The 24391-nt window shown below is 40.2% G+C and overlaps 1 protein-coding gene across 6 annotated transcripts in view; it reads right to left on the bottom strand.

Moving 5' to 3' along the window:
* Positions 1-24391, bottom strand: part of HDAC4 (histone deacetylase 4) — a 270190-nt gene that overhangs the window by 234079 nt on the left and 11720 nt on the right. For all 6 annotated transcript variants that reach the window (XM_062578420.1, XM_062578418.1, XM_062578423.1 and 3 more), the window contains one exon: positions 3518-3763. In XM_062578420.1, the coding sequence (XP_062434404.1) occupies positions 3518-3539 (22 nt within the window). In that variant the 5' untranslated portion in view covers positions 3540-3763. The remainder of the gene's footprint in view (positions 1-3517; positions 3764-24391) is intronic.

Raw genomic sequence — 24391 nt, 5'->3', positions numbered from 1 at the left:
TAATGATCCTGCTGCAGATTTTTCTGTATCAGATAAGAATATTGAAGTTTAAGAACGAGCTGCCTAATTACCAAACATTCAGCATTTCAAAATGTAAATAAAATTTGCATCTCTGCAAAAAGTAGCTGTGAAGAAAGAATATAGCATTTGCATTCAGACTAGCTAATTCCTGTAAGATAACATTTCATAAACTAAATGCTTCATTAAACATGGAGATTTTTTCTTTTTTACAAAGGAAAGTGAACTTTAAACAAATACAAATCAGTTGAGTGATTAACTTAAAGATTTGTTTTAAAAAAAGAAACTTAATGTATAATGGTATCAGTAAAACAATCTTTACTGATTAATGAACCAAATGACAGCAAAACTTAGGCCATTGAAAATTTAAGGTGGGGGAGGCAGAAGGTAATAGCAAGAAGTTATCTAAGGTCATTGAGAAAGAAAAAAAAAAAACACACATACATACACACTGAGCCAACCAAGATGAGCAGCATCAGCATCACAAATTAAAGACAGTTTACATTGTGGGCAACATAACAACTGAAAAGTAAAACAAAATATGCCTCCTTCCCCACCCAAGCTTTGTCACAGTCCTAAACATTACCTTAATTAGCCTAATTTTCTCAATTATACTTTGCAACAACTTGATATAGCATCATTTCAGCCTTTTTTCCAGCTTCACTTCAACGTTGGAAGTAGTAGTGACTCCAGTGCCAAAAGCCAAATGGAATGCAATGTCTGAGCTTTGTCTTGACTAGATCTACACATCAACACCACCTTTTTCATTCTTATATACTGTAAAAATTTTTAATAATTTTTTATGTTGCTGTTTCCAGAATATCTCATTAGTGATAGGTTTCGGAAACATTAGAGAAGAAAGCTCACATCCAGTGAGGATTTAACTAAGGAGCCTACTAAAGCCAGAACCTTCCCTAAACAATGCACATCATCAGTAATAATTATCTGCAGTCGTATAATAAAAATAGCTATTGCATCTGACAGAAGACCAAGCATCATCTTTGGCAAGGTTTGGAAAATATTTCTACTAAATACTAAAAACCAATTCTAGGAAATGAACAGTAAGGATTCCACCTTGTAAACCAGCAGTAAAGGGCCATCGTGATACACTACACAATTTCCACTTAACATTTGGAAATATAATCAGAATAAACCCAAATCTAAGAATGGCACAGGCACACACAAGCTAGATAACAGCAGGATTAGAACTGAATCATTATGGAAGCAGAATACTGTTTGTAAATATTTTTCAAAGTGTACAGGCAGAACACCATTCCATATGTGAAAAAAAAAAATACACCACAAGATCATATTGTATGACAAAGATTCCTTATCCTTTAAATGATCTCCAGTGAAACACCTGGAAGATGTTTTGAGTTTCTATTACATCTCCTTCACTTCAAGGGTTTCTGTCAATATGCAGTCTGAGCTGCATTTCTAAACAATGAAATTGCAATGGTCACTTCAAAAAGCAAACTATGAGAGTAGTTAGTAGTTTCCTTTATTACTAGTCTAATTTCTAGAAAACACTCATACAGTAATCACCACTTCAATTCTTACTGAGCTACTCCATAACTCCCTCTAAAGAGATCCATGGCATAGATCAAGAAAGTTTAAGGAACAGTAATTCAGGAGAACACAGACACACAAAGCTATCCAGCTAAGCGGCCACTTCCTTTCTTTTTATCTTTACTGTCTCTCAGTAAAGATAACTTGAAACATGTTCATTAGGAAAGGCAAACTCAATTTGATTTTTACCACTACAAGACGCCTTCTTACTTGAGGATTTTCTTGCTTTTCTTTCCTAGCCCTTCTTACATGACTTCTTGCTACACAATCAGTTCAGAGTTTGGGCAAGAGTAGCACTAACTTTTTTGTCTTGCCTCTCTTTAAGCAGATGACTTGCAGAAAAACAAGGTAAGTCAGTGAGCCTCCATCATTCCCGCACCAACAGAACACTCAAGCTAAAAATTATAGATCTTCTTCCTGATTCTCAGGCTTTCCACCTATGCTATGAACATCTGGGTAGCTCCTCTTTAAGAAGTAAAAGAGTATCAAATCATATTTGCTGGGTTTTAAAGGTAAGTATATATTTCTCCAGCTATCCCACTCCCAAGGGGGGGGGGGAGGGAGTAGAAAGTCGTTAGGAATACCCTCTTATTTAAGGCAGAAATGCATGCAAATAAGCACTATTGACTTATTTGGAGGACAGGGCTCTTGAAAAACCCTAACACCGCAAAAACATTGCGGCACAAGTGAAGAGCTATTTGCAGAACACACTACCCGTACATACACACCTAGTTTCCCAACCCCCACAGTACCAGAAACAAGTTTCAAAATCTGTAAGACTTACATTATACAGGTAAAGGCCATTTTTTTTTCCAAAAGACTAATAACTTTAGAGATTTATAACATTATTTAGGTTCTTGCACAACGGTCAGATTTTCAACACTGTTGCTTGTAACCTCCTGCATTACATACTTACTGCAGCACTTCTTGCTCCCAATCTCAGAAACAGCTAATGGACTGATAGAAATAATTTTAAAGCAAAAATAAAAATATTCCAAGATTTAAGGAACTATACGGCGGTGGTCAGAGTTCTTTGGTGGTTAACTTTAGTTTTATTTGACTGTTAGTCCAGAACTGATTAAACTGAAGCCTCAAAAATAAGTTGTCAAAGCCATAGTTAAACAGTACTTTGAGATGTTTTCTTGTTGTCAGATGACTTGCTTCCCAGTACTTATTATTCCCTACCATAAACTGAAATGGTCAAGGTAGGCATGAAGTACAGTTAAAATTCCCTATCTAAAGCACAAGCTAATAAATGTCTGTCTAATGAAAGGTATCTGAAACTCTGGATACAAATACTTGAGACAACTTTAAACCATGTAATCCTGGGTATCTACAGAGTCTTCTGTCAAATAGAACCGTGTATTTTTGTAGTGATGAATCTGTTAAGTATTGTTCTTTAAAGACTATTATACACAATTCCCAATCAACATTGAGATTGAGCTGGATCAATTCACTTTTGTTCTAGCAAATTTTTTTTTTTTTTATAAGAAATAAGAGTATTTTAAAAGCCAAAGGGCTTTCTTCTTAAATAATTGATAAAGACACATTTGCAGAACCACAACCATTCCTTAGAGGAAGGCTACATATCATTAGACACATGAGCATAGACTTAACAAATTAGTATCTAGTTAACACCTTGGAAAAATGTCTAGATGTTTCAGTGATATGTAACACAACAGTTAAACCTAAACACACAGGATTTTTTCGTAACTGATAAAGCAACCCAATCTTAAAACTGAGACTTAAAACAAAGTAGGAAAAAAAGTACTACTAGGAGAGAAACTGAGTTATCATTTCAACACAGTAAAACATCTTCTCATTCAACAAAAAGTCCTTTCATTCTGCAGTTCAGATACAGGGTTTTTTTTGGCCAAGTCCAATGGTGGTTTTGCTGTTGTCAATTGATTTAAAAGGATTTCATCCTTACCTGGATGGCTTTGGGAGCTCATTGCTAGTAACGTCTAGTCCTTTTGAGAACGGATTCAAGATCAGTTTCCAGGCAAGTAAAAGCAGCTCTTAAGAGCACCAATGCTTCACTAATACATAGAAATAGGAAGTGGGAATTAAATCATGGCCACCATATAAAATCCAGGGTAAAATGACATGCTGAGCTGTATACAAAGTAATCCAACAGAATGGCAGAATATCTTCTAATGGTTTTCAAATTGGGAACCTGTAAAGAAAAAGATGGCTATATTAGAGAACTAAGATTTACAGCTGTTTAACTTGCACATTATACTGTAGATTTTTTTCCAGAAAAGATTAAACTAGAATATCATTTAAGCCATTAAAGGTTCCAGAAAGAATAATTTTCAGAACTTTGGATGTAATTTTAAATTATTAGTTTGTATTCTTTTATGGTTAACACTTAAAAAAAAAAGTCAAACAATAAAACTTTTCAACTACATATACAAGTCTTAGAGACCTAAACATGCATGTTAATTCTGATCCTTCAACAGTACCATATGAAGCCACTTCAAACCAAAAATTCCATATTTCAAAAGCCATATGTATGTGCAGTAACTGTACTTCATGCATCTGTTCTCCAAAATTTTAAGACAGACTCCCAAATGCCGAGAAGTGGTTTTGCAGCAGGAAGGCAAAAAAAACCCACACAATTGATTCCATTCCTACTATGCCCAAACCTTCAGCAGTTTACAAAAAAAAATAAAAAAAATAAACTTAAAAATAGATAAATAAATCATATTGCCTTGTGGAAAAACCATCATTTCTAATTATTTTTAGGCTGAATTTTAGAGATAAGAAGAATAAAAAAAAAACACTGAGTCAACTCACTCACTGTACTTCATTCGCTCCTTCTACTCCCACTACCTCCAAAAAGTCCCCTCAGAAGATGCATCTGATTGAACCAGAAATTCTCACACCAGAAGAACTTGCTGTAGAGTGTCTTAAAATTCTGGTTTGGGGGGGGGGGGGGGGCACGGAGAGGGGTAAGTAGTATGAAAAGCAGCATCCAGTATTTCTAAATAGCCATGTTTTACAGGTAAGGACATCTCACAGTAAACTTGTACTACTTGTAACATACAGAGCATTGGATCCACCACTGATACGTGCCATCTCTTACAGTTACATAGACTAAGCCAGACACACTTCATATTAGGAATTACACATAATCACAGCTCATTTCTCTTCCTCTATGTTGAGAGCTTCATCAATATGTAGCTTGCTGATAGATACCCTCTTCTGGACCCTGACAAAGGCAAGTTAAAGATATAACTAGTATTCAGAGGTGCTCCTTGCTGGCCCAACAAGATGTTTCTGCCCCCACAGCTTTGCTAGCAAAATAGTCTATAACAACGCTCCCTAAACCACTTCAGACAGAAATCAGTCTGCTGGCATAAGCCAGCTAGTTAACTCATCTAAATTAATCCAGCTGACGCTGCTCAAAGCAGAGTAGGGAGCACTCACCCCAAACTCCTCCACCACCACATCTGTGGGTGTGGTGACCTCCAGCAAAGACACAGCAGTATTCCTTGGGCAGCAGATGATTATGGCTTAATCTATTACTGCTGCTTGCACAATAAGCATCTGTCCGCAATTTGTCTATGCCATTACAGTTCAAGTAGTGCAATCTATTCTTGGAAGAGCTCTTATCATACTAAACTTTAATCTCCCTCCTACCATTAGATATTTGCATTCCTTTCTGGTAAGGCTGCAAAAAAACAGGTATTAACACTATGCTAAATGCCACCACAACCACTTATGAGAAGCACCGTTTTATGACAGTACTTCCCTGGTTTGCAATACAATCATAGAACGATTAAGGTTTGAAGGGACCTCTGGAGATCATCTAGTCCAACATCCTTGCTCAAGCAGGAACACCTACAGCATGTTAGACAGGATCGCATCCAGGTGGGCCTTGAATATCTCCAGAGGAGACTCCACAACCTCTCCGGGCAACCTGTGCCAGTGCTCTGTCACTCTTACAGGGAAGAAATACCCCCTCACATTCAGGCGGCACTTCCTGTGGTTCAGTTCATGCCCGTTGCCTCTAGTCCTTTTGCACGGCACTACTGAAAAGAGTTCAGCCCTATCCCCTTGACACCCTCCCTTTAGAGGCTTACAAACACTGATAAGATTCCCCTCTTCTCCAGGCTGAAGAGGCCCAGCTCTCGCAGCCGTTCCTCATAGGGCAGATGCTCTAGCCCTCTGATCATCCTCATAGCCCTATGCTGGACTCTCTCCAGTAGCTCCATATCTCTCTTGTACTGGGGAGCCCAGAACTGGGCGCACTCCTCAAGATGCGGCCTCAGCAGGGCTGAGTAGAGGGGCAGGATCACCTCCCTCCCCCTGCTGGCAGCATTCTTCCTAATGCACACCAGGATAGCATTGGCCTTCTTGGCCACAAGGGCACATTGCTGCCTCATGGTCAACTTGTCACCAACCAGCACTCCCACGTCCTTCTCTGCAGAGCTGCTTTGCCGCAGGTCAGCCCCCAGTCTGTAGTGGTGCATGGAGTTATTCCTTCCTAGGTGCAGGACTCTGCATTTGCCTTTGTTGAACCTCAGGAGGTTCTTCTCTGCTCAACTCTCCAGTCTGTCCAGATAATGCTTAGAAATGCACTGTTTAGCAAGGAGGCTTCCTTGCTGTATTACAATAAAAAACCCTCTTAACTGGCTGCTTCTCTCAGCCCCGAGTATCTCAGCATTAATGCTCTCCAACTTTCTCTGCCTATCTTGTATTTTTAGAGACCTGAAATGCTCTTTTATGCTATGCATCTAATTCAGCGAAAATTTACTTAAGTGGCATTTCTAATCCTTACAGATCTCTGCTGTCTCAAGCATTCAAGATCTTCCAGTGCCATTAATATGCACATTCTGTTGAGAAGAGTCAGGTCAACTTAAACCAGGCATCAGCAAATATTAACATGATTTATTGCAAATAAAAACTGCAGGTAATGTTACAGCATTAGCAACCGCAGCTGTACACTAAAAGGATTCAGAATAGAGTTAACAGATTTTAGCCACCTATTTTCACCATCTGGGAAGGACGTATACAGCATGAACAAGAAGATGTGTATCTATTTCCTGAAGAAACTTAACTGAAACAATAGCAGCAAGTCCATTTAGTGGTACCACTTGTTTAGGGGAAGAAGTGGGAACAGGGAAACATCTAGCCAGATTTCAGCTAGGCTTGCAAGAGATGTAGAATATTAAGCTTCTGCATATTCTAGGATTCTTAGAGCTTGAGCATAGGAGAGACCACAAAATAATCATGCTCAGATGGAAAAGCTACAGGACAGGTTCACCTGTAGCTACTGTAAAGCAGCATCTCCTTTAAGTACAAATTTCCTACACCTGCTCTAAAAAAGTAAAGAATAAGCACAACACACCCTATCACGATATGAGCAGCAATTGCTTCCTACCACTTGTGCTAAACTTTGTACAGTCCAACAATACATTTCAAATGTAGTCACGAATTGTCTTTAAGCCCCTATTTGCAACAGTTCTTATGCAAATGTGTGGTTTTGCAACTCAAAAAACATTTCTCAAATTAGAAGGAGTAGAAGCAAGATGCTGACTACATCTATGCCTAGGACACTGAGGTCTACAGGGTTTTCCAAGGTTTTGCCTCTCAAAACCAACACATACAGCTTGTTTTACTTATATTCTATTTCCTTTCCAGAACAGGGGTGCTCACTTCTGGCTGGCATATCGCAATCATAAAGCAACAAACATATCATGCATCTTCCCAAGACACTCTTCACACAGCTCTTCATGTATAGGCAAGGAGTGTGTCACAGCCTGCAAGAACTAACCCAGACACATGCCACATGCAGTGGGGATGGGGATGTATTTGTTTATCACAGCATAATCCTCTTGTGAGTAATCTTATAACCAATTGCTTTGGCCAGGCCAGCCACTCGCCCTCCTTTCTCAGTGAGAAGAGGCCCACACGGACAGCAGGCTTCCTGAGCTTTCACCTCACTGCACACAGGCAGCGCTGCTGTTGCACACATGCTCAATTCAAGGCTGTGTGAGACCAGATGTACCAAGCGCCAAAGCAATCAGGCTGCGCCAGCACAAAGAAAAAGCCTGCAAGAACACTCTGCATAGCCTGCAGATCTCCAACCTAGCCTCAGGCCTGTCTACTGGCTAGATGAATTCCCTTGGCAGACAACAAGCATTCACATGCTGACCATGCTTGCTTTGGCACTTAAAGCGCTTTAGCATGAAGTTCTTCATTAGGCACAGAAAGAAACACAGCCAGAGATCATCCACACACAAGACAGTACGTTTACAAGACAAAAACAAACAGGGCTGACAGACCGAGCAGCACTGCAGGTAGCATTAAAATCTACAGGTGTGTAAAACACATATCTTTCATCCATTTTAATAAGCAGGACAGCGAGATCAGGCTTTCTGCCTTGCAAAAAATAGTTGAAAGTCTGGTCCCTTCTGGGTTAAAAACCAAACAAAAAAAACCCCACAAGTTTTGGAAATAGAAGTACAATTGATAAATCCACACCTATTCATTTCAACATACTTCTAGCAAGGTATACCCCAGTAACACGTAGAATCATAGAATGGGTAAGGTTAGAAGGGACCTCTGGAGATCATCATGTCCAGCCTCCCTGCTCAAGCAGGGTCACCTAGAGCATGTTAGACAGGGTTGCAGCCAGGCGGGCCTTGAAGATCTCCAGAGAAGGAGACTCCGCAACAACTCTGGGCAACCTGTGCCAGTGCTCCATCACTCTCACAGGGAAGAAATTCCCCCTCACGTTCAGGCGGAACTTCCTGTGGTTCAATTTCTGTCCATTGCCTCCTGCCCCATCACACGGGACAACTGAAGAGTTTGTCCCCGTCCCCTTGACATCCTCCTTTTAGAGCCTTACACGCGTTGATAAGATCAGTATCCTCTCCTCCAAGCTAAAGAGGCCCAGCTCTTGCAGCCGATCCTTATAGGGCAGATGCTCCAGTCCTCTCATCATCTTTGTAGCCCTATGCTGGACTCTCTCCAGTAGCTCCATGTCTCTCTTGTACTGGGGAGTCCAGAACTAGACACAGTCCTCTAGATGCAGCCTCAGCAGGGCTGAGTAGAGGGGCAGGATCACCTCCCTCAACCTGCTGGCAACACTCTTCCCAATTCACCCTAAGATACCATTGGCCTTCTTGGTCACAAGGGCACATTGCTGGCTCACGGTCAATTTCTCATCCACCAGCACTCCCAGGCCCTTCTCTGCAGAGCTGATTTCCAGAAGGTCAGCTCCCAGCCTGTACTGGTGTCTAGGATTATTTTTCCCTAGGTGCAGGACTCTGCACTTGCCCTTGCTGAACCTCAGGATGTTCCTCTCTGCCCAGCTCTCTGGCCTGTCCAGGTCTCTCTCAATGGAAGCACATCCCTCAGGGGTATCAGTCACTCCTCCCAGCTTGACATCATCAGCAAACTTGCTGAGGAGGCACTCTGTCCCTTTATACAGGTCATTGATGAAGTTGTTGAACAGGATGGGACCCAGTACTGAGCTCTGGGGAACTCCACTAACCACAGGCCTCCAGGTGGACTCTGCACCACTGATGACAACCCTCTGAGCTCTGCCTTTCAGGCAGTTCTCAATCCACCTCTCTGTCCACTCGTCTAACCCACACTTCCTGAGCTTGTCTAGGAGGATGTTCTGGGAGACAGTGCCGAAAGCCTTGCTGAAGTCAAGGTACACAATGTCCACTGCTCTTCCTTCATCTACGCAGCCAGTCATGCCATCAGAGAAGGCTATCAGATTGGTTAAGCATGCTTTGCCCTTGGTGACTCCATGCTGACTACTCCTGATCACCTTCTTTTCTTCCATGCTTGGAGATGACATCCTGGAACGGTGATGGAACAGCTCCTTCTGGAAGGGAGGTGAGGCTGACTGGCCTAGAGTTGCCTGTGTCCTCCTTCTTGCCCTTCTTGAAGATTGGAGTGATGTTGGCTTTCTTCTGGTCCTCAGGCACCTCTCCATGACCTGTCAAAGGTGATGGAGAGCAGCCTGGAAACATCTACCAGCTCCCTCACTACCTGTGGGTGCATCCCATCTGGGTTCATGGATCTGTGAACGTCAAGCTTGCCCAAAGGATCTCTAATCCTACCCTCCTCAACTAAAGGAAAAAGTCTTCCTTTCTCCAGACTTTCTGCTTTACATTCAGGCTCCGGGATGCCTGAGCGCTGCCCTTAGCGGTTAAGACTGAAGCAAAGAAGGCACATTTTTCCCAATCCTCCTCTTGCTACTGATGTATTTGGAGAGTCCTTCCTGTTGTCCTTGACTTCCCTTGCCAGACTTAATTCCAAATGGGCCTCAGCCTTCCTCGTCACATCTCTACATACTCTGACTGCATGCCTGTAATTCTCACAAGTAGCCTGTCCCCTCTTCCATATTCTGTGGACTTTCTTCTCCTGTCTGAGTTTGGCCAAGAGCTCCTTGCTCACCCATGCAGGTCTCTTGCCCCTTTTGCTGGACTTCTCACTCATAAGGATGCACAGCTCGAGCTTAGAGGAAGTGATGCTTGAATACTAGCTATCTCTCCTGGACTCCCCTTCCTTTTAGGGCCTTAACCCATGAGATTCCTCCAAGTAGGTCTCTGAAGAGCCCAAAGGCCTCTCGAAGTCCAGGGTTGCAATCCTGCTCGTTGCCTTACTACTTTCCTGCAGGATTGTGAACTCCACCATCTCAAATGTCCCCTAAAACCACGCAGGCTGGTCAATCAGCAGCTCTACACTCATCACATCCCTTTCTTCAGAAGATCACTATTGGCCAAGTGTCCTGTGACCCCACTGTCGCTAGCTGACAATCAGCTTCTATTTCTGGGGTCACCACGTGGTAAGAGACAGGTTGGAGGACTGCAGCCTTAGAAAAACCCCCTCTTAATTTTGCTGTTCTGTTGACTCAGCAAGCCATCATCCCTTACTACACACTCCCTCTAGATTAAGGCATCATTGGTCACTTTAGCTTCCATTTCATTCTTGTCCTATCAGGGAGCCTGGTGATATGCTGTGTCCTTAGAAGGGTTGCCTGCTGTGCTTCAATCATTTGAGCCAAGAAAAGAAAGCAACTACTTAAAACATCATCCAGCTTCATGAACTTCTTTCAGGGGCTGCAGAGACAATAACAGATTTACCAATAGGCTGGGTCATCATACATGAAGTTAAACTATCTACACACAGGAATAAGTTGTGTTAGATAGACAAAGCGTATGGCTGTTTAAAAAAAGGGGGGGGACAAAAATAAATAAATAAAAACACAAAACTGTTTCTAATCTTCAGCAGGTCTCATCCTCTTCCTCTCCCATTGCATGGGCAGGTTTGCCCTTAAAATACCCAAAACCACCAACACCAAAATACAGTGCCACAATTCAATTCCAGCCTGTTTCACACACTTTTCAAGACCACTTTCTCTCTACTGGGCATCTACTCAACAATTTAAGATACTGAATCACATGTGAACTGGGCAATGCAAGTAATCCAACAGTTTTCCAACTCTGTATATGTATCTCAGCTATCAAAATACAGAGGGGGGGAAGGGAGATGGGGTTTTTTTGGCAGGGGGAAGGATTTTTAAAAAAAAAAAAAAAAAAAAAAAAAAAACCAACAGGAATCCTACTGTTTCGCTATATGACTGTTTTGTAAGCATGAATGTTTACTTTCCTCTTCTCATGCCACTCCAGATGTGTCTCTGTACTAGTTATTGCAGTGGATGTCATATGCCTTGACTGCAGCAAGGTCTTTGACACTGGCTCCCAGAACATTCTCCTATATAACCTCAGGAAGCGCGGGTTAGATGAGTACACTGCGAAGTAGATTGAGCCCTGCCTCATGTCAGTTCTCAGAGGGCTGCCATCAATGGTGTGGAGTCCAGTTGAAGGCCTGTGGTTACTGGAGTTCCCTAGGGCTCAGTACTGGGCCCCATTCTATCCAACTTCTTCAATGGCCTGCACGAAGGGACAGAGTACCTCCTCAGCAACTTTGCCGATGAGACCAAGCTGGGAGGAGTGGCTGACACCCCAGAGGGCTGTGCTGCCATTCAGAGATCTGGACAGGCTTGGAGAGCTGGGCAGAGAGGAACCTCCTGAGGTTCAGCAAGGGCAAGGGCAGGGTCCTTCACCTAGGGAGGCATAACCTAGAGTACAGACTGGAGGCTGACCTTCTAGAGAGCAGCTCTGCATAGAAGGACCTGGGAGTGCTAGTGGACAAGAAGCTGACCATGAGCCAGCAATGTGCCCTTGTAGCCAAGGTGGCCAATGGTATCCTTGGGTGAATTAGGAAGTGTTGCCAGCAGGTTGAGGGAGGTAATCCTGCCCCTCTTCTCAGTACAGGTTAGGTCACATGTGGAATATTGTATCCCCAGTACAAGACAGACATGGAGCTAATGAAGGAAGTCCATAGAAGGGCTACTAATGTGATTAAGGAACTGGAGCATCTCTCACATGAGGAGAGGCTTAGAGAACTGAGACTGCTTAGTCTGGAGAAGAGAAGGCTGGGGAGGGGGGAAATCTCATCTGTATGTTTAAATATCTGAAGGGAGGATGTCAAGAGGATGTCAGAAGCAGACTCTTTCAGTAGTGTCCAGCAATAGAACAAGAGGCAACAGAGCAAACAAACTGAGAATAAGGAATAACTTCTTTACTGTGAGACTGACAGAGCACTGGAACAGGTTGTCCAAAGAGGTTGTGGTGTCTCCATCCTTATAGATATTCAAAAACTGTCTGCACATGGTCCTGGGCACCATGCTCTAGGTGACCCTGCCTGAGCAGGGGGGCTGGACTTCATGATCTCCAGGTCAACTATTCTGCGATTGCTGCAGTAATTAGTAGTTAAGAGTTACAAATTTCTGCTTCTCAGAGCCTGAAATAATACGGTACTTCATTCAAGATAAAAGTCTTGGTCTAAGGACGAAGTTCCAAGATTGCTTTAAGCCAGTAAGTTGCATTGCTTTAGGATACGTAGGTATCAATGACTGCTTCATCTGCAAACTTTGTCAGGCACATTCCATCAACACCTCCAGACAGCAAGATATATACTCCAGAGCTGACAAAAATCACTTGAAAACATTAGTTAAACATAAATTTTAACTGCCTGCTTACCCAATGCATTAAGAGATGGCATAAATCATACATGACGACCAGAGTGATATTTGACAAATGCCTTCTTCATCCTATTATTTTTTCAGGTTATAGGAGCATTGCAATACTGTGGGTTTTATCCTCCAAAAAGCACGGAAACACATATCTTCCAAAAAGCATTAACACAAATTCTTCTGCCTGACACTTCAGATATAAATGCAGATAACGGAAGATTGTTTTAAAATCTATCATGGTATTTGCAGTTCCTAGATGCTTTGATTGCTAGGTTAACAAGCAAACAAGTTTAGCAGTCCCACATACTTCACTTAATATGACACCACCACCACGATGTTTGCTTGGATTCCTGCTCCTAACATGCAGCCTGCAAAAGAATTAGCACTACAGCACACACGTGCTTTGTGCAAGCCCACAGACACAGTTCAAATCAATTCCTCTGCCAAAGCTTATTGATCAGATCTCTCGTTTGATGATGGGTCCAGAACTTTGCCCAAGTGAAGGAGGGGGCAGGGGAAACCTTGCTTTGCGAAAGTTTGTTTTAAAAGACTGCCAATATAGAATCTCTAACATGACAAGAGGTAGAGACAAGGAATAGAAAAGAAACATATAGCTGTTTGAAAATAATAATAATATACTGTGACCACAAAATGATTTGCTACGTCTTTATTTATAGCATAGGCAGTGTAAACAGTCTCCCAGGCTGACTCCTCTCTGTAGGAGCCAAGTCTCCAGAGCTGCCACTTTGCAACTTGGCAAAGGTAATGGTGGTAGTTCTGAGGACCCACAGAGCTCAGTAACAACACAATTTCACCTCTTTACTTTTCAAGCAGAACGCAGCTATACAGCTTTAACACAACTGTCCTAAGAGGCCAAATTTGCAAGCATTTGCCCATTCCTAAAGTACTAGCTGTCTTTGTTTCAGGCCTGTGAGTATGTTTTCTGGGAGAGCTCTGGGTATTGTTGAAACTGTCAGATGTTCTCTCAAGTAGCTTTAAGTCATGTTTCTTTCTTTAAACACAGAATGCAGGAACAAGATCTTGTTATAAACAGACTGCTTTTATAAACAGACTGCTGTATAAAACATACCATCAGCTTAACGCACAGCTGAAACCCGAGTATGACGACATCTGTAGGAAACAGAACATCAGTTGCTTGCTATTAAGCCAGTTCCTCAAAAATCATGACTATTCCATGCAAAACTGAACTCCTGCCCTATTTCTGAGTACATGCTATAATTGTAAGATTTTCAAAGAAGGGTAAGAAAAAAAACAAAAAAGATCTGAGACATGGCACAACTTCCCCAGTGTAGACTAAGACTACACATTTTTAGGCTTGTAGAGAAATGACTGAAGAGTATTAGTGATGGTGTGCAGCATCACGATCAACCCAAAGAAGTCACCAATCACCATCTCCCATCAGTTTCTTCTACATTAAGAAATTTTTCCATTCTTTTTCTGGGAGAAAACTTGGGGAGACAGAAGCAAGGGAAGGTGGGGGATGGAAGGGGAAGGAAATTGTGTGGTAAGTTAAAACAACCACCAAAAAGCCAGAGCATTACATACTCCTTCCAACAGTATGTAGTTATGTGGAAAACCTCTGACTCAGGATGCTGCAGGCAAAGCAAAAATAAATATCAAGAGTTTTTCCACAAGGCCAGGAAATCCATGAGACAATTCAGTGGCTCATTGGGAGAGTGTTTCAAAGAAATATCACTATGTGCATGGCCTGTTCTTACATTCCTCCCTAGGAACAACTTCTCTGATGCTGCTGGAGACTGTACCTATCAAGTCCCTTTAAAGACAAAGGTCCACAACCAACCTACACAAATAGCACCAGAAAGAAAAAGAAAAAGTTGGGGGTTTTGATGTTAGCAACTAATTCACTAGTAATACTTGAGTCATCCAGTGGGCTTTAGAAAGACCAAGTCTCAAACCATTAGCAGGTTGCCTTCACAACAAGGTCTATTGTAAACAGTCTCCTTAATTTTAGTAAGGACATCAAGGCTAAACAGCAAAGGTTCACTGAAGTTGACAGTCAGACTTGAATGGCCTTAGACTAGTTCCCCAGGATAAAGGGTGGGGAGGGGGAATAGATTCAAGCATAGTTTTTTCCTAAGATTTGAGAAATATTCAGGTCTTTCACTGCAATGAGTGCTGTTCACACACAACACACAGGAGCTTTAGTGCCTGTAGCTTTCATTAGTTAGAAACATACAGCTACCAAAAAAACCCTCCAACCTAACATAGATGTTACATACAGTTTCTCACCACTAGTATAATATGCACATGCATTTCACAGTACAGATCCAGACTGGCTTGCCTAACCCTAATTGCTATAGTATTACATCTTTGCTAGACTTGTTATTCCTACACTCTTATCTGCCAGTAGCAAAATCAGAGGTACACATGCTTTTAAGATGAAAAGCTCACCACAGTGATTCAAATGGACTAACCAGCTACAAAATACAAAGTATTACCCAGTACTTCAAGGAATTAAAATACAGTGTATTTGTTTAGCAAACGCTGACATTTCAGCGCCAGCCATTGTAAGTGCTGTTCTCACATGACAGCCTGGAGTAGAACAAATACTGCATTTCCTCCTCTCCCTTAAGTTTCCATTTTCAAATACATGCTGTGAAGATTTATTGCTTATATGCTCATACTTAACACTGCAACTTTGTGACTGGTTTCATATAGTTAAGAAAGGGATTCTATGTCAAATTACATTTGTCCTGTTAAATTACAATCTATGTACATTAGGACTTCAAGAATAACTCGTATCTACTTTGTATTTCTATGATCCCTTCAGAGAAGGCTATGATACAAGCCCTGGTAACTGCTTTTGGAGCAATTCTGCTACTACTTTAGGCAGAAGCTTGCTAAGCAATTCTTTGCAACATAAGCAGTGCTATACATACTGAAATCACCATCCAATGTTAGAAGAGAACCAAACAAACAATGACTACAAATGACAAAGTATAATAATTGTGAGATAACTTATGAACACTGAAGTCATCCCAGGCTATTCTAGAGTAGCAAACATATATACATATAATGAGATTCATTATTGCTAACAAAACATCTCAGTAAATATCTCAAGAAAAAGTAATGACTACAGTTTTGTATCTCTCCACTTCTTATGCCACGAGGCAGAAAACTCTACTCCTAATGCCCATGGCAAGCAAGTTCCTTAAATGAAGGCTGGCTTTCCAAGACTTCATTTTCATTTTTCTTCTGAAGTGAAGTCAGCTGCTAAAAACAGTTTGATCTCTGGTATAGCACCTCTTACATTTTAGTTGTTCAAGTCCAAAAACTGAGACACCAGCCCAAACTGAAAATATAGGGAGAAGTGATATTTCGATGGCAGATGTGAAGACCTCCTCACCCATTACAAAGCTAGATTAGTGCATATCTGTGGCTGTTAGAGCTGGGCCCTAGAAGAAGTCTACATCAAGGGTTACTTGGAAAAAAAAATGCTTTGCGCATATTCTGCCCAAAATTCCTTACAGCAATACGCAGGCACTTTAGCAAATCACTGTCTTAACTCTTAACTAACAATTACACCAGTTTTGAAAAATCAAAGGTGCCTCCTGTACATCTTAAAGAAAAGCCTTAGATCTTCTAGCAGACACCATGAAACCCCCAACATTTTTGTGGCTCTCTTCCTTCAGTGCTAGGAGTACACAAGAGTATCAGCATTAATTCAATGTTCAAAGATTTCATAAAAGCTACTTTGATGAAATACACTGTATGAAACACCAATAGCAATACTATGGGAATCTGAAGTTCCTATTGGCATCTCCTCTATTTTTGGACCTTAACAAGTGTTGCTATAGAAGCAGTACTCCATAAGGTATCTCAAATATCCACACAGGCAAGAAGCCAAGTCTTTGGGAACAATCAAGTGGAGACAAGTAGACCTAAATCACCTGATGCATAGTCCAAGATTCTGAACACAGTATTATACTTTAGGAGTCCTGAGAAATCTGGAAATACCACCTCATGTTCAGTCTGTGGAAACTCCAATTTAAAGTAGCCAACAACTTAGAAAAGTTAATTCAAGCAGGAATACAGCTCACAGAAGAGCTGCAGTTTCAGAAATGCAACTGACTCTGTAAAACCCAGGAATATGTAAATTTGCAGGATTACAGAACCCTTCCTGACTAGCAAGACTCTGGCATACGGTCTGAAAGAGCAGTGTGCTTCTGAGCTCGATCCAGTTTCGCAGCAAGAGCGGCAAGAACAAGCAGCCTCACAGATGGAACCGCGTGGGAGGGAGAAAGGATAAAAGTCTGCCTCGGGAGGCTGTTCCAGCTGCTACTGAAGCCTTGGAGAAATTGTCACAAGTCATGAAGAAAAGAGTTACCCATAAGGAGCTCTCCTTGTCTTGACCTTTTCCTGAAGCCCTCTTACCCTACCCCATGCTTTTCCTTCATCCTGGTACTTCAGGATTTGAGAGAAGAGTTTAAATCAGAACATGGAAAACAGCTCTTGACAACTGGCAAACAAATACTGTGCAGCTGTGGACAACATCCATCTCCTTTCTTCATTCATTCTTGTTGGGTGGGTACCCTAAAACAAACTCAATTTAGAAGCACCCAAAAAGACAAACAAAAACATTCTTTGGAAATATATAACTGAGAAGTGACAAAAATATATTTTCTTTTCATAAAAATTTCCCTAACAGCATTCTCAATGCCAGGAAGAGTTTGACTAGGATAGATCAATCACATCTCCTGATTGAGACTGCCACTCTGAACTCCAGAATATCTGAGGCTTCCAACTGATGTGTTTTCAAAACACAATGCTTTAGCAATCAGAATATTCTTTTAAGATCCCTCCTACTCCATTCAAATTAAAGTTTCAGCAACGCTTGTGTCCTAACATTTAAATACAAAATCTACAGCATGGTAAGTACAGTCTCTATATCTGAGGATTAAGTCACATTCAAATATTCCAGCAGCTTTGAGATCTCTACTCTGCTGACTCCCATTACCATAAAGCACATGATATATGCACTGAAGACATCTTTCAAGTCCTCTTCTTGCATGCTGCTAGCATTGGAGGCAGCACAGGGGAAACAGGATAAATCTAGAAAGTTCCTGGACCCAACCATCATTTTTCTGCAGGCTTCTTCAATAATGCAGCTTTCAAACTGCAAAACTCAAGATTTCTTTGTCTCCTTGTGCATACACGTCCTTTCTTTTTCAAAGCATCATGCTATATTCAAATAAGATACTGACATTTTGTGCAGTCGTTTCCTAAAGGAAACAGCTGAAAACCTTCAGCTTTCTAATCATGTTTTCACCAATTAATGTTAATACAGGTTAGCTTTCTCAATGGCTAAAAAACAAACAATACACAATTCTTTACCTATTTTTTTTTATAATGCATTTATATAGGTAGAAGAAGGCAGAGAGAAAAACAGCTACTTTTTTTTTTTTTTTTTTTCTGTGTGTACTTCAGCTGCTAATGCCCACATCTGAACTTCTTGTTCTTTCTGACAAGGAATCAAAATTACTGGTCACTGGCTGTGCCTAACCCATCTGGTCTACCAACATAAAATAGCCAAGTACATTAAATGTGTCATCAATCACTGTTAATTATTTCATTAACTTGGAGAAGGAATATTGATTTTTTTTTTTTTAAAGAACAAACACTGTTTAAAGGTTAGTCTTTTTTTTAATTGAATGCTATCTGCTTACTAAAAGGAAATAATTTACAGTCTGTGCACTAAAGCAACCCTGTCACATAACTTGTGCAATTCTTTTGTCTAGTAAAATATTTCAATGAGTTTCTTTTGAAAGCAACTACACTGCAATGCTAGTTTTAACCAGTATTAAGTTTAACCAGAAAATTATGCATATCCTTAAAGTACTCCATGTTGATCACACTATTTTAACTGTATAGCCATTCCCACACATTTTGCATCAAGCTCTGAAGTTCTGACCTTTGGCGTGCTCTTGGAGAGAAATATATCTCAAAAAAAAACAAGCTACATCATCATCAAATGGACACCTCTACTCTTCCACTGCTTCTGAGGTTGGACTCCCTCAGAGGCAGTGTAACAACACTGAGATTTTAGAGACTACCTCCCCTTGTCCATAAGCAGGCTGACCTCTCCATCCCAGTCAGAAGGGTTCCTCCATGCATCCAGGCCTACTGACAAAGCTTCACCCACCCACCACAATTCAGGAAGAAAAGGGCACATCACTTAGCTCAGTTCAAGGAAGTGTTTTCTATTCGTCAATTAATGTTTTGAAAACTCATTGAGCTATTGCAAAATTTCAAAGTTTTGTTTGAGGACAACACCAATCACATCCAAATGTCTCTGCCTATACATAACTATTACTCCCACTGATGTCACATCAGTGGGACTGATTCTGCAGCTGCATTAGCACAAGATGCTAGAATTCAGGTGTGCACAAAAGGTTGGAGACCAGAACTGGTCTACACTGATAAATACAGATAAACTCATCAACTGAATTTGCTCTAATCACTAAAGATGATTAACTTGAACCTCAGCTTTCTCCATATTCATACACATGCACCATTTGGCTTCTAAGCTCCATTTCCCACAAGATCACCAAAGAAACAGGACAACAATTGCTAACGTATACTGCAGGAAAGAAAGCAGATCTCACGTAAGCACCCTCAACTCTGGCTATTGCCCAGCTCATTTGACCACAACAGCAGTTGCTTATCTACAGAAGTTAGGATCATGAGAGTCTAAGTTTACATTTTTGTATGCTTTATTACTTCTTCTCTACATTGAAGCACATTTCTTCTCTAAGTGTTAGTACCACTACCAAAACACAAGTACTTCCCACAGCAAAGCAAAATCCAGGAGCTTTCTAAATCTGCAGTATAACTAGAGACCAGCTGATTACGTAATTAAAAACGCACATATTCCCCCCACACACACACACTTCTATAGGAGTGGGCACATCACTAAGCCCTGTTTCCCCCAGTCCCAGCTCTTATTCCATTCTTCCTACACTGGGACTTTACTATGGTAACAAGAACAATAGATAAGGTTGAACTCTTCTGTACAGGTACCACATCTCTCATCTCCTCCATCTTCCACATGTAAACCCTAGCCCTAACTTTTGCTATTACTTTTCCATTTCTGCTTTTGATGCATCTTTTTCCTACAGCTTATAAAAAGGTGTTATGATGCGTGACTGTAGGACATTATATACTTGTATATCATTTTACTCAAAAGATTTTCTAATATAGCATCACTTAATCTCAAGATGTACATACAACTAGAAGGACATCACATTGAACAAAAACTACAGATTTGTCTTTAAATTGCAGTACTGCATTGATTTTTTTCATTCCTATGAAAATCTGTTCTCCTCCCCTCATTAGCATATGAAAAGTGATGTTGACATACACCTGCAAGAGCCCAGCAGAGTTGGGGGGGGGGGGGGGAGGGAGGGTGTCAAACACTGAAATTCAGATAACTGACAGCATTAAAATACCAGCTGATATTTACCTTTGCCATGAAAGGAAATTTCAACTGCACCCAGAATTGGAATTTTTTTTTTAAGGTGAAGTATTAGTTAGCAGTCATTTTTTTGCCTTCGGAAGAGTCTAGAGAATCATTTTTCTCTACAACATATTGCTATTTAGCCTAAAAATTATTATGCAGAGTGGAGCACCAGTAGCTTCCCACAGCTAACATTACTTCCTGGGTCATGCCTGAAGCACGTTAGAATACCTCTAGGAATTCAGTGTAGTCTTGTCCATGTTACTCAAGTTACTGGCTTATCTGTTAAGGCTGTGACATACAAGCATTTCAACTACATAAGCCTGCTAGTAACCAAACAGTCATCAGAGGAAGACAACACAAGTTTATGCCTTTATTTGCATGGAAGTTTCAGGCTTTTTCATTTGTAAATTCGAGGTCACACTCACAAACCACAAATATGACCAGAACAGAAAGTGAACTCAATCACTAGAAAGGAAAAATGTTAATTCATGCATTAAAAAAAAAAAAAAAAAGAAAAAGAAAAAAAAAAGTAACCCTACTTAGCTCATTTCAATGACCAACAACTCTCCAAAACTTGAATGTTCAGTTAAAAATTTCAAAATGACACCCAAAATGACTACCAAAAGCAAGGGAGAAGCAACTCACCTTATTCAACCTTCCTGATTAAATACCATTAAAAAAAAAAAAAAAAAAAAAGCAAAAGACATCTTCTTAAAGGGACATTGCTGGGTTACCTTTCAAGAGAGAGGTTGCATCAAGCTTTTGAGTTTACTTACTATGTGTTCCTGTAAACATCAGGATTATTATTTAACTTCGAGCAAAGGAAGATCTCTGGTTACTTTACGATTTAGACCACATTTTATATAGCCCATTTTGTCTGTTTGCACAACTTTGACACAGTGAGGCAAATGGAAATTGTTTCTTGAAATAAAGCTGGATTGTAAAGCCACAAAAACTGGGACGTATTTCAAAGCCTGATGGAGTATCCACAGCCTTTTTAAAGGAGATTTTAAAACACTACCAACTGCCAGTTTAAAAAACAGACTTCAACTCACTAACTTCAAGGAATACTTAAATCCTTAGCTTAGATATGAAAGGATTCACCTTCTGTTAAGTTTCTATGATCTATTCCCTATTAGCAAAGAAGCTGTAGATTGAAGCATATACTGTAGTTAAATAGCATGCAAAGCCATAAACAACATGTACACAACTTTCTTCCCTATGAAATAGTCTTCTTGAGGGTTGAAATTAAGCATCAAAGCAATTTAAACCTTCTTTGACCCTTTTCAGCTGTCTCAAAGTAACTCTCGTACAAACATTAGTCTTTCATATATTCTTCCAATTTTTTGCTTAAGAAGCCCTTTTTACACCTCTAAAAATCTTTTAGTATGTGAAGTTACTAAGTAACATAAGCAATGTAAATTATTTATTTGTTATTCTAATCTATTTAATGTCTTGAATCGTCACACAGCATTTCAGCTAATACGTTAGAAGCAGATGCTCTGATTTCAACATCAGCAGCCAAGAACCACCAAAACTATGCTATTTTGACTTTCTAGAAAGCTCTAATACAAAAATCCTTTGCTTCATGACCTGCTATGTGTTTAAAAATCCCAAACTCTGTTGTTCTTAATGATAATCTGGATACACCTTGTGTCATCATGAAGTGATTTGTAAGTAACATCATGCCAAAGGCAAAAGTGCCCCAAAAATTAACATTGCAATTCCTTTCTGTAGGAAGTCATTGAACATGCAAAGCTACTTATGATATGCTTTAAAAAAAATGCCTTTGGATTTTAATATTCTCTGAAAATTTGTTTCAGCAACAGTTTTAAATTCTAGCAACCTTATTATGTGGGTCCTGCAAAGCAAACATGCCTCTGCTACCTCAAAACACTCTGTATGCAAAAAATGCTGCAAGACTGAGGAGAAGGTCTTGAGAAAACTAAGTTTTTCCCTGAAATGGAATGAGGAGATAAGATCAAATGAAAAGGAGCAGAGAGACTTATACCAAGCGCACAGAAGCCAGTAAATATGTAAAGAGGCAGTCATTTCCACCAAGAGCACAAGAAGCCAATAATGTAAGAAAACAACTTTGAGTCTGATAAAACATACAGCATTAAAGAAGCTGCTTAACTCCAACGTTGAATTATACAGAACACTGTATAATTCACTCTGACCAAGACAAGTTTGCTTGTCATTCAAGGAAATATTGAACAAATCATTTCTGTAATATTCAGAGGTGAGACACTTTGAGTCACTTTGGACATTTACCTCTTCCCACTCTGATTTGGGAATGCTATACTCTGCATCAGTTTAACGGATATTTACAGGACAAAACAATAATCCCACTGTGTTCTTAAATTCAGGGTAATCCAACAGCATGAGACCTGCAGCAAGAATTTATTCAAACATCCAGTTCATGGACTTACATCACACAGATTGATTAAAGTCAAAGGAAAAATAAATATCCAGATAAAGACAAGGAATATCATTCCTTGGGTTTTCTATGGTCCAAGTTAAAAAAAAACAAAAAAAAACAAAAAAAAAAAAAAAAAAAAAACTTATCTGCAGCTTTTGTTTTGTGGTATGTTTATGGATGAGAATAGGGAAAAAAAAGAAAAAAGAAAAGAAAGAAAACACACAATCTGCATCCTGGAAGAAGAAAGCCTGGAAGGTAATACAGGTGCCATAAAAAACAGCAGCTTCATGAAACAGCTATTTTTTACTGCCAGAAACCAAGCAAATCCTCAGCTCAGTGCACCACAGCAAAACATTATTTTTGATTACAGAGATTTTGATTACACAGATTATAGGGAAGAATCATCCTTAGGTACCTGCAGAAGTCTACTACTTGCAGTCTTGATTTTCCTTCCTCACATTTTTTTCCTTCAGCTCTTCCCCCCCCCCCCCCTTTTTTTTTTTTAAAGGCAGGAAGCTGACCTAGAACATGAAGCTGGTGAAAAATTCCCATTAACAAGATACAGTACCAGTACACGAAGAGTGAGTCTAGAGGACATACAAATAGTACTGCCTGGCAACTCCCCTCGCAACAAGCACCAAAGGGAGAAAGCAAACCGGAGAGAAAGAATAAATTCTGAGTTTGACAAATTTGCAATAAGAAGCAGATGAAACAGTAAATGGGAATTCTTCTTCGCTATGGCTGAAAGGAACAGAACTGCTACAGCATCATCTCAGCACAATAAAAATGCAAGAAATCCTGGCCACTATAAGTGCACTTGCAGTCATGTAAACATAAATAAACAAACAGGGTAATGACTCTAGGCTATTTAGATTTTTCCCTCTTCCTTAACAAATGGCTACACATAAGAAAGAGGACACACACACCAGATGATTCAGAGGTTTTTCTCCTGAAGCTGTAAAACACAAAGCTGTAAAACAAAGCTGTAAAGCATCTTTCTAAAGTTGCATTAATTCGCAGTGAGAAACACTTCCATGAATGAGAAACTCTTCTTGGTTTCCTTTGGCAAGAAGCTAAACTGCATGTAAGATTTCGGACAGGGGAAAATAAAGGCCATATTGACCGTGCATCCCTGAAGTCAAATGTTGTAGAGACAAAACTAAAGTTCATGTGGCTCTATAGCAGACGGTAACTTCATAAGTTAAAAATCATCTCAAAAAAAAGGCATCTTTGAAGTTTTAAGAAGAAGGGACACCAGTTAGGAAAAAAAGCCAAAGTAAGCATTTCTTTTGGTTTTCATTTAATTTATCTGCCTACCACCTCTGAAACAAACAGATAAGCCCAAACTGCAGGTTGGGACCTTTTCCCAATATATACATCTTGTATATTCATAAGACAGCTTTGGTGACTGAATGTAGTTTTTCCATTAGGCAAGGACTCAACTCATTCAACAGCTGATCATTTCCCCTCACCTAACCCATTTTCTAACAGAGAAAAGAGTTTTCTGATTAAGACAGCTGCTCAACAGCCCTTGGCCTCTTTTTTGAGATAAAGCCCACCTGGAAAGTCAGCTACCTAACAAGCATAGAAAACACAGAAACTTTGGAAGAAATATCAATTAAAAAAAAAGGGCAAACAAACATACACGCACACACACATCACCACAAGTTTGAACAAAAACTATGAAAACTATGAAGACTGAAAAGAAGGAAAATCAGGTCATCTTTCTAGTCTCCCACATACAATACAACCTCAGAAACGAGTTACCCAGAAACATAAGCCACTGTACAACTCTTAAAGAGCAGGACCATTA

This window comes from Rhea pennata, chromosome 6, assembly GCF_028389875.1.
Source record: "Rhea pennata isolate bPtePen1 chromosome 6, bPtePen1.pri, whole genome shotgun sequence".
NCBI classification, from domain to species: domain Eukaryota; kingdom Metazoa; phylum Chordata; class Aves; order Rheiformes; family Rheidae; genus Rhea; species Rhea pennata.
The sequence above is the reverse complement of the archived record's forward strand: the minus strand, read 5'-3'. Positions and strand labels throughout refer to the sequence as shown.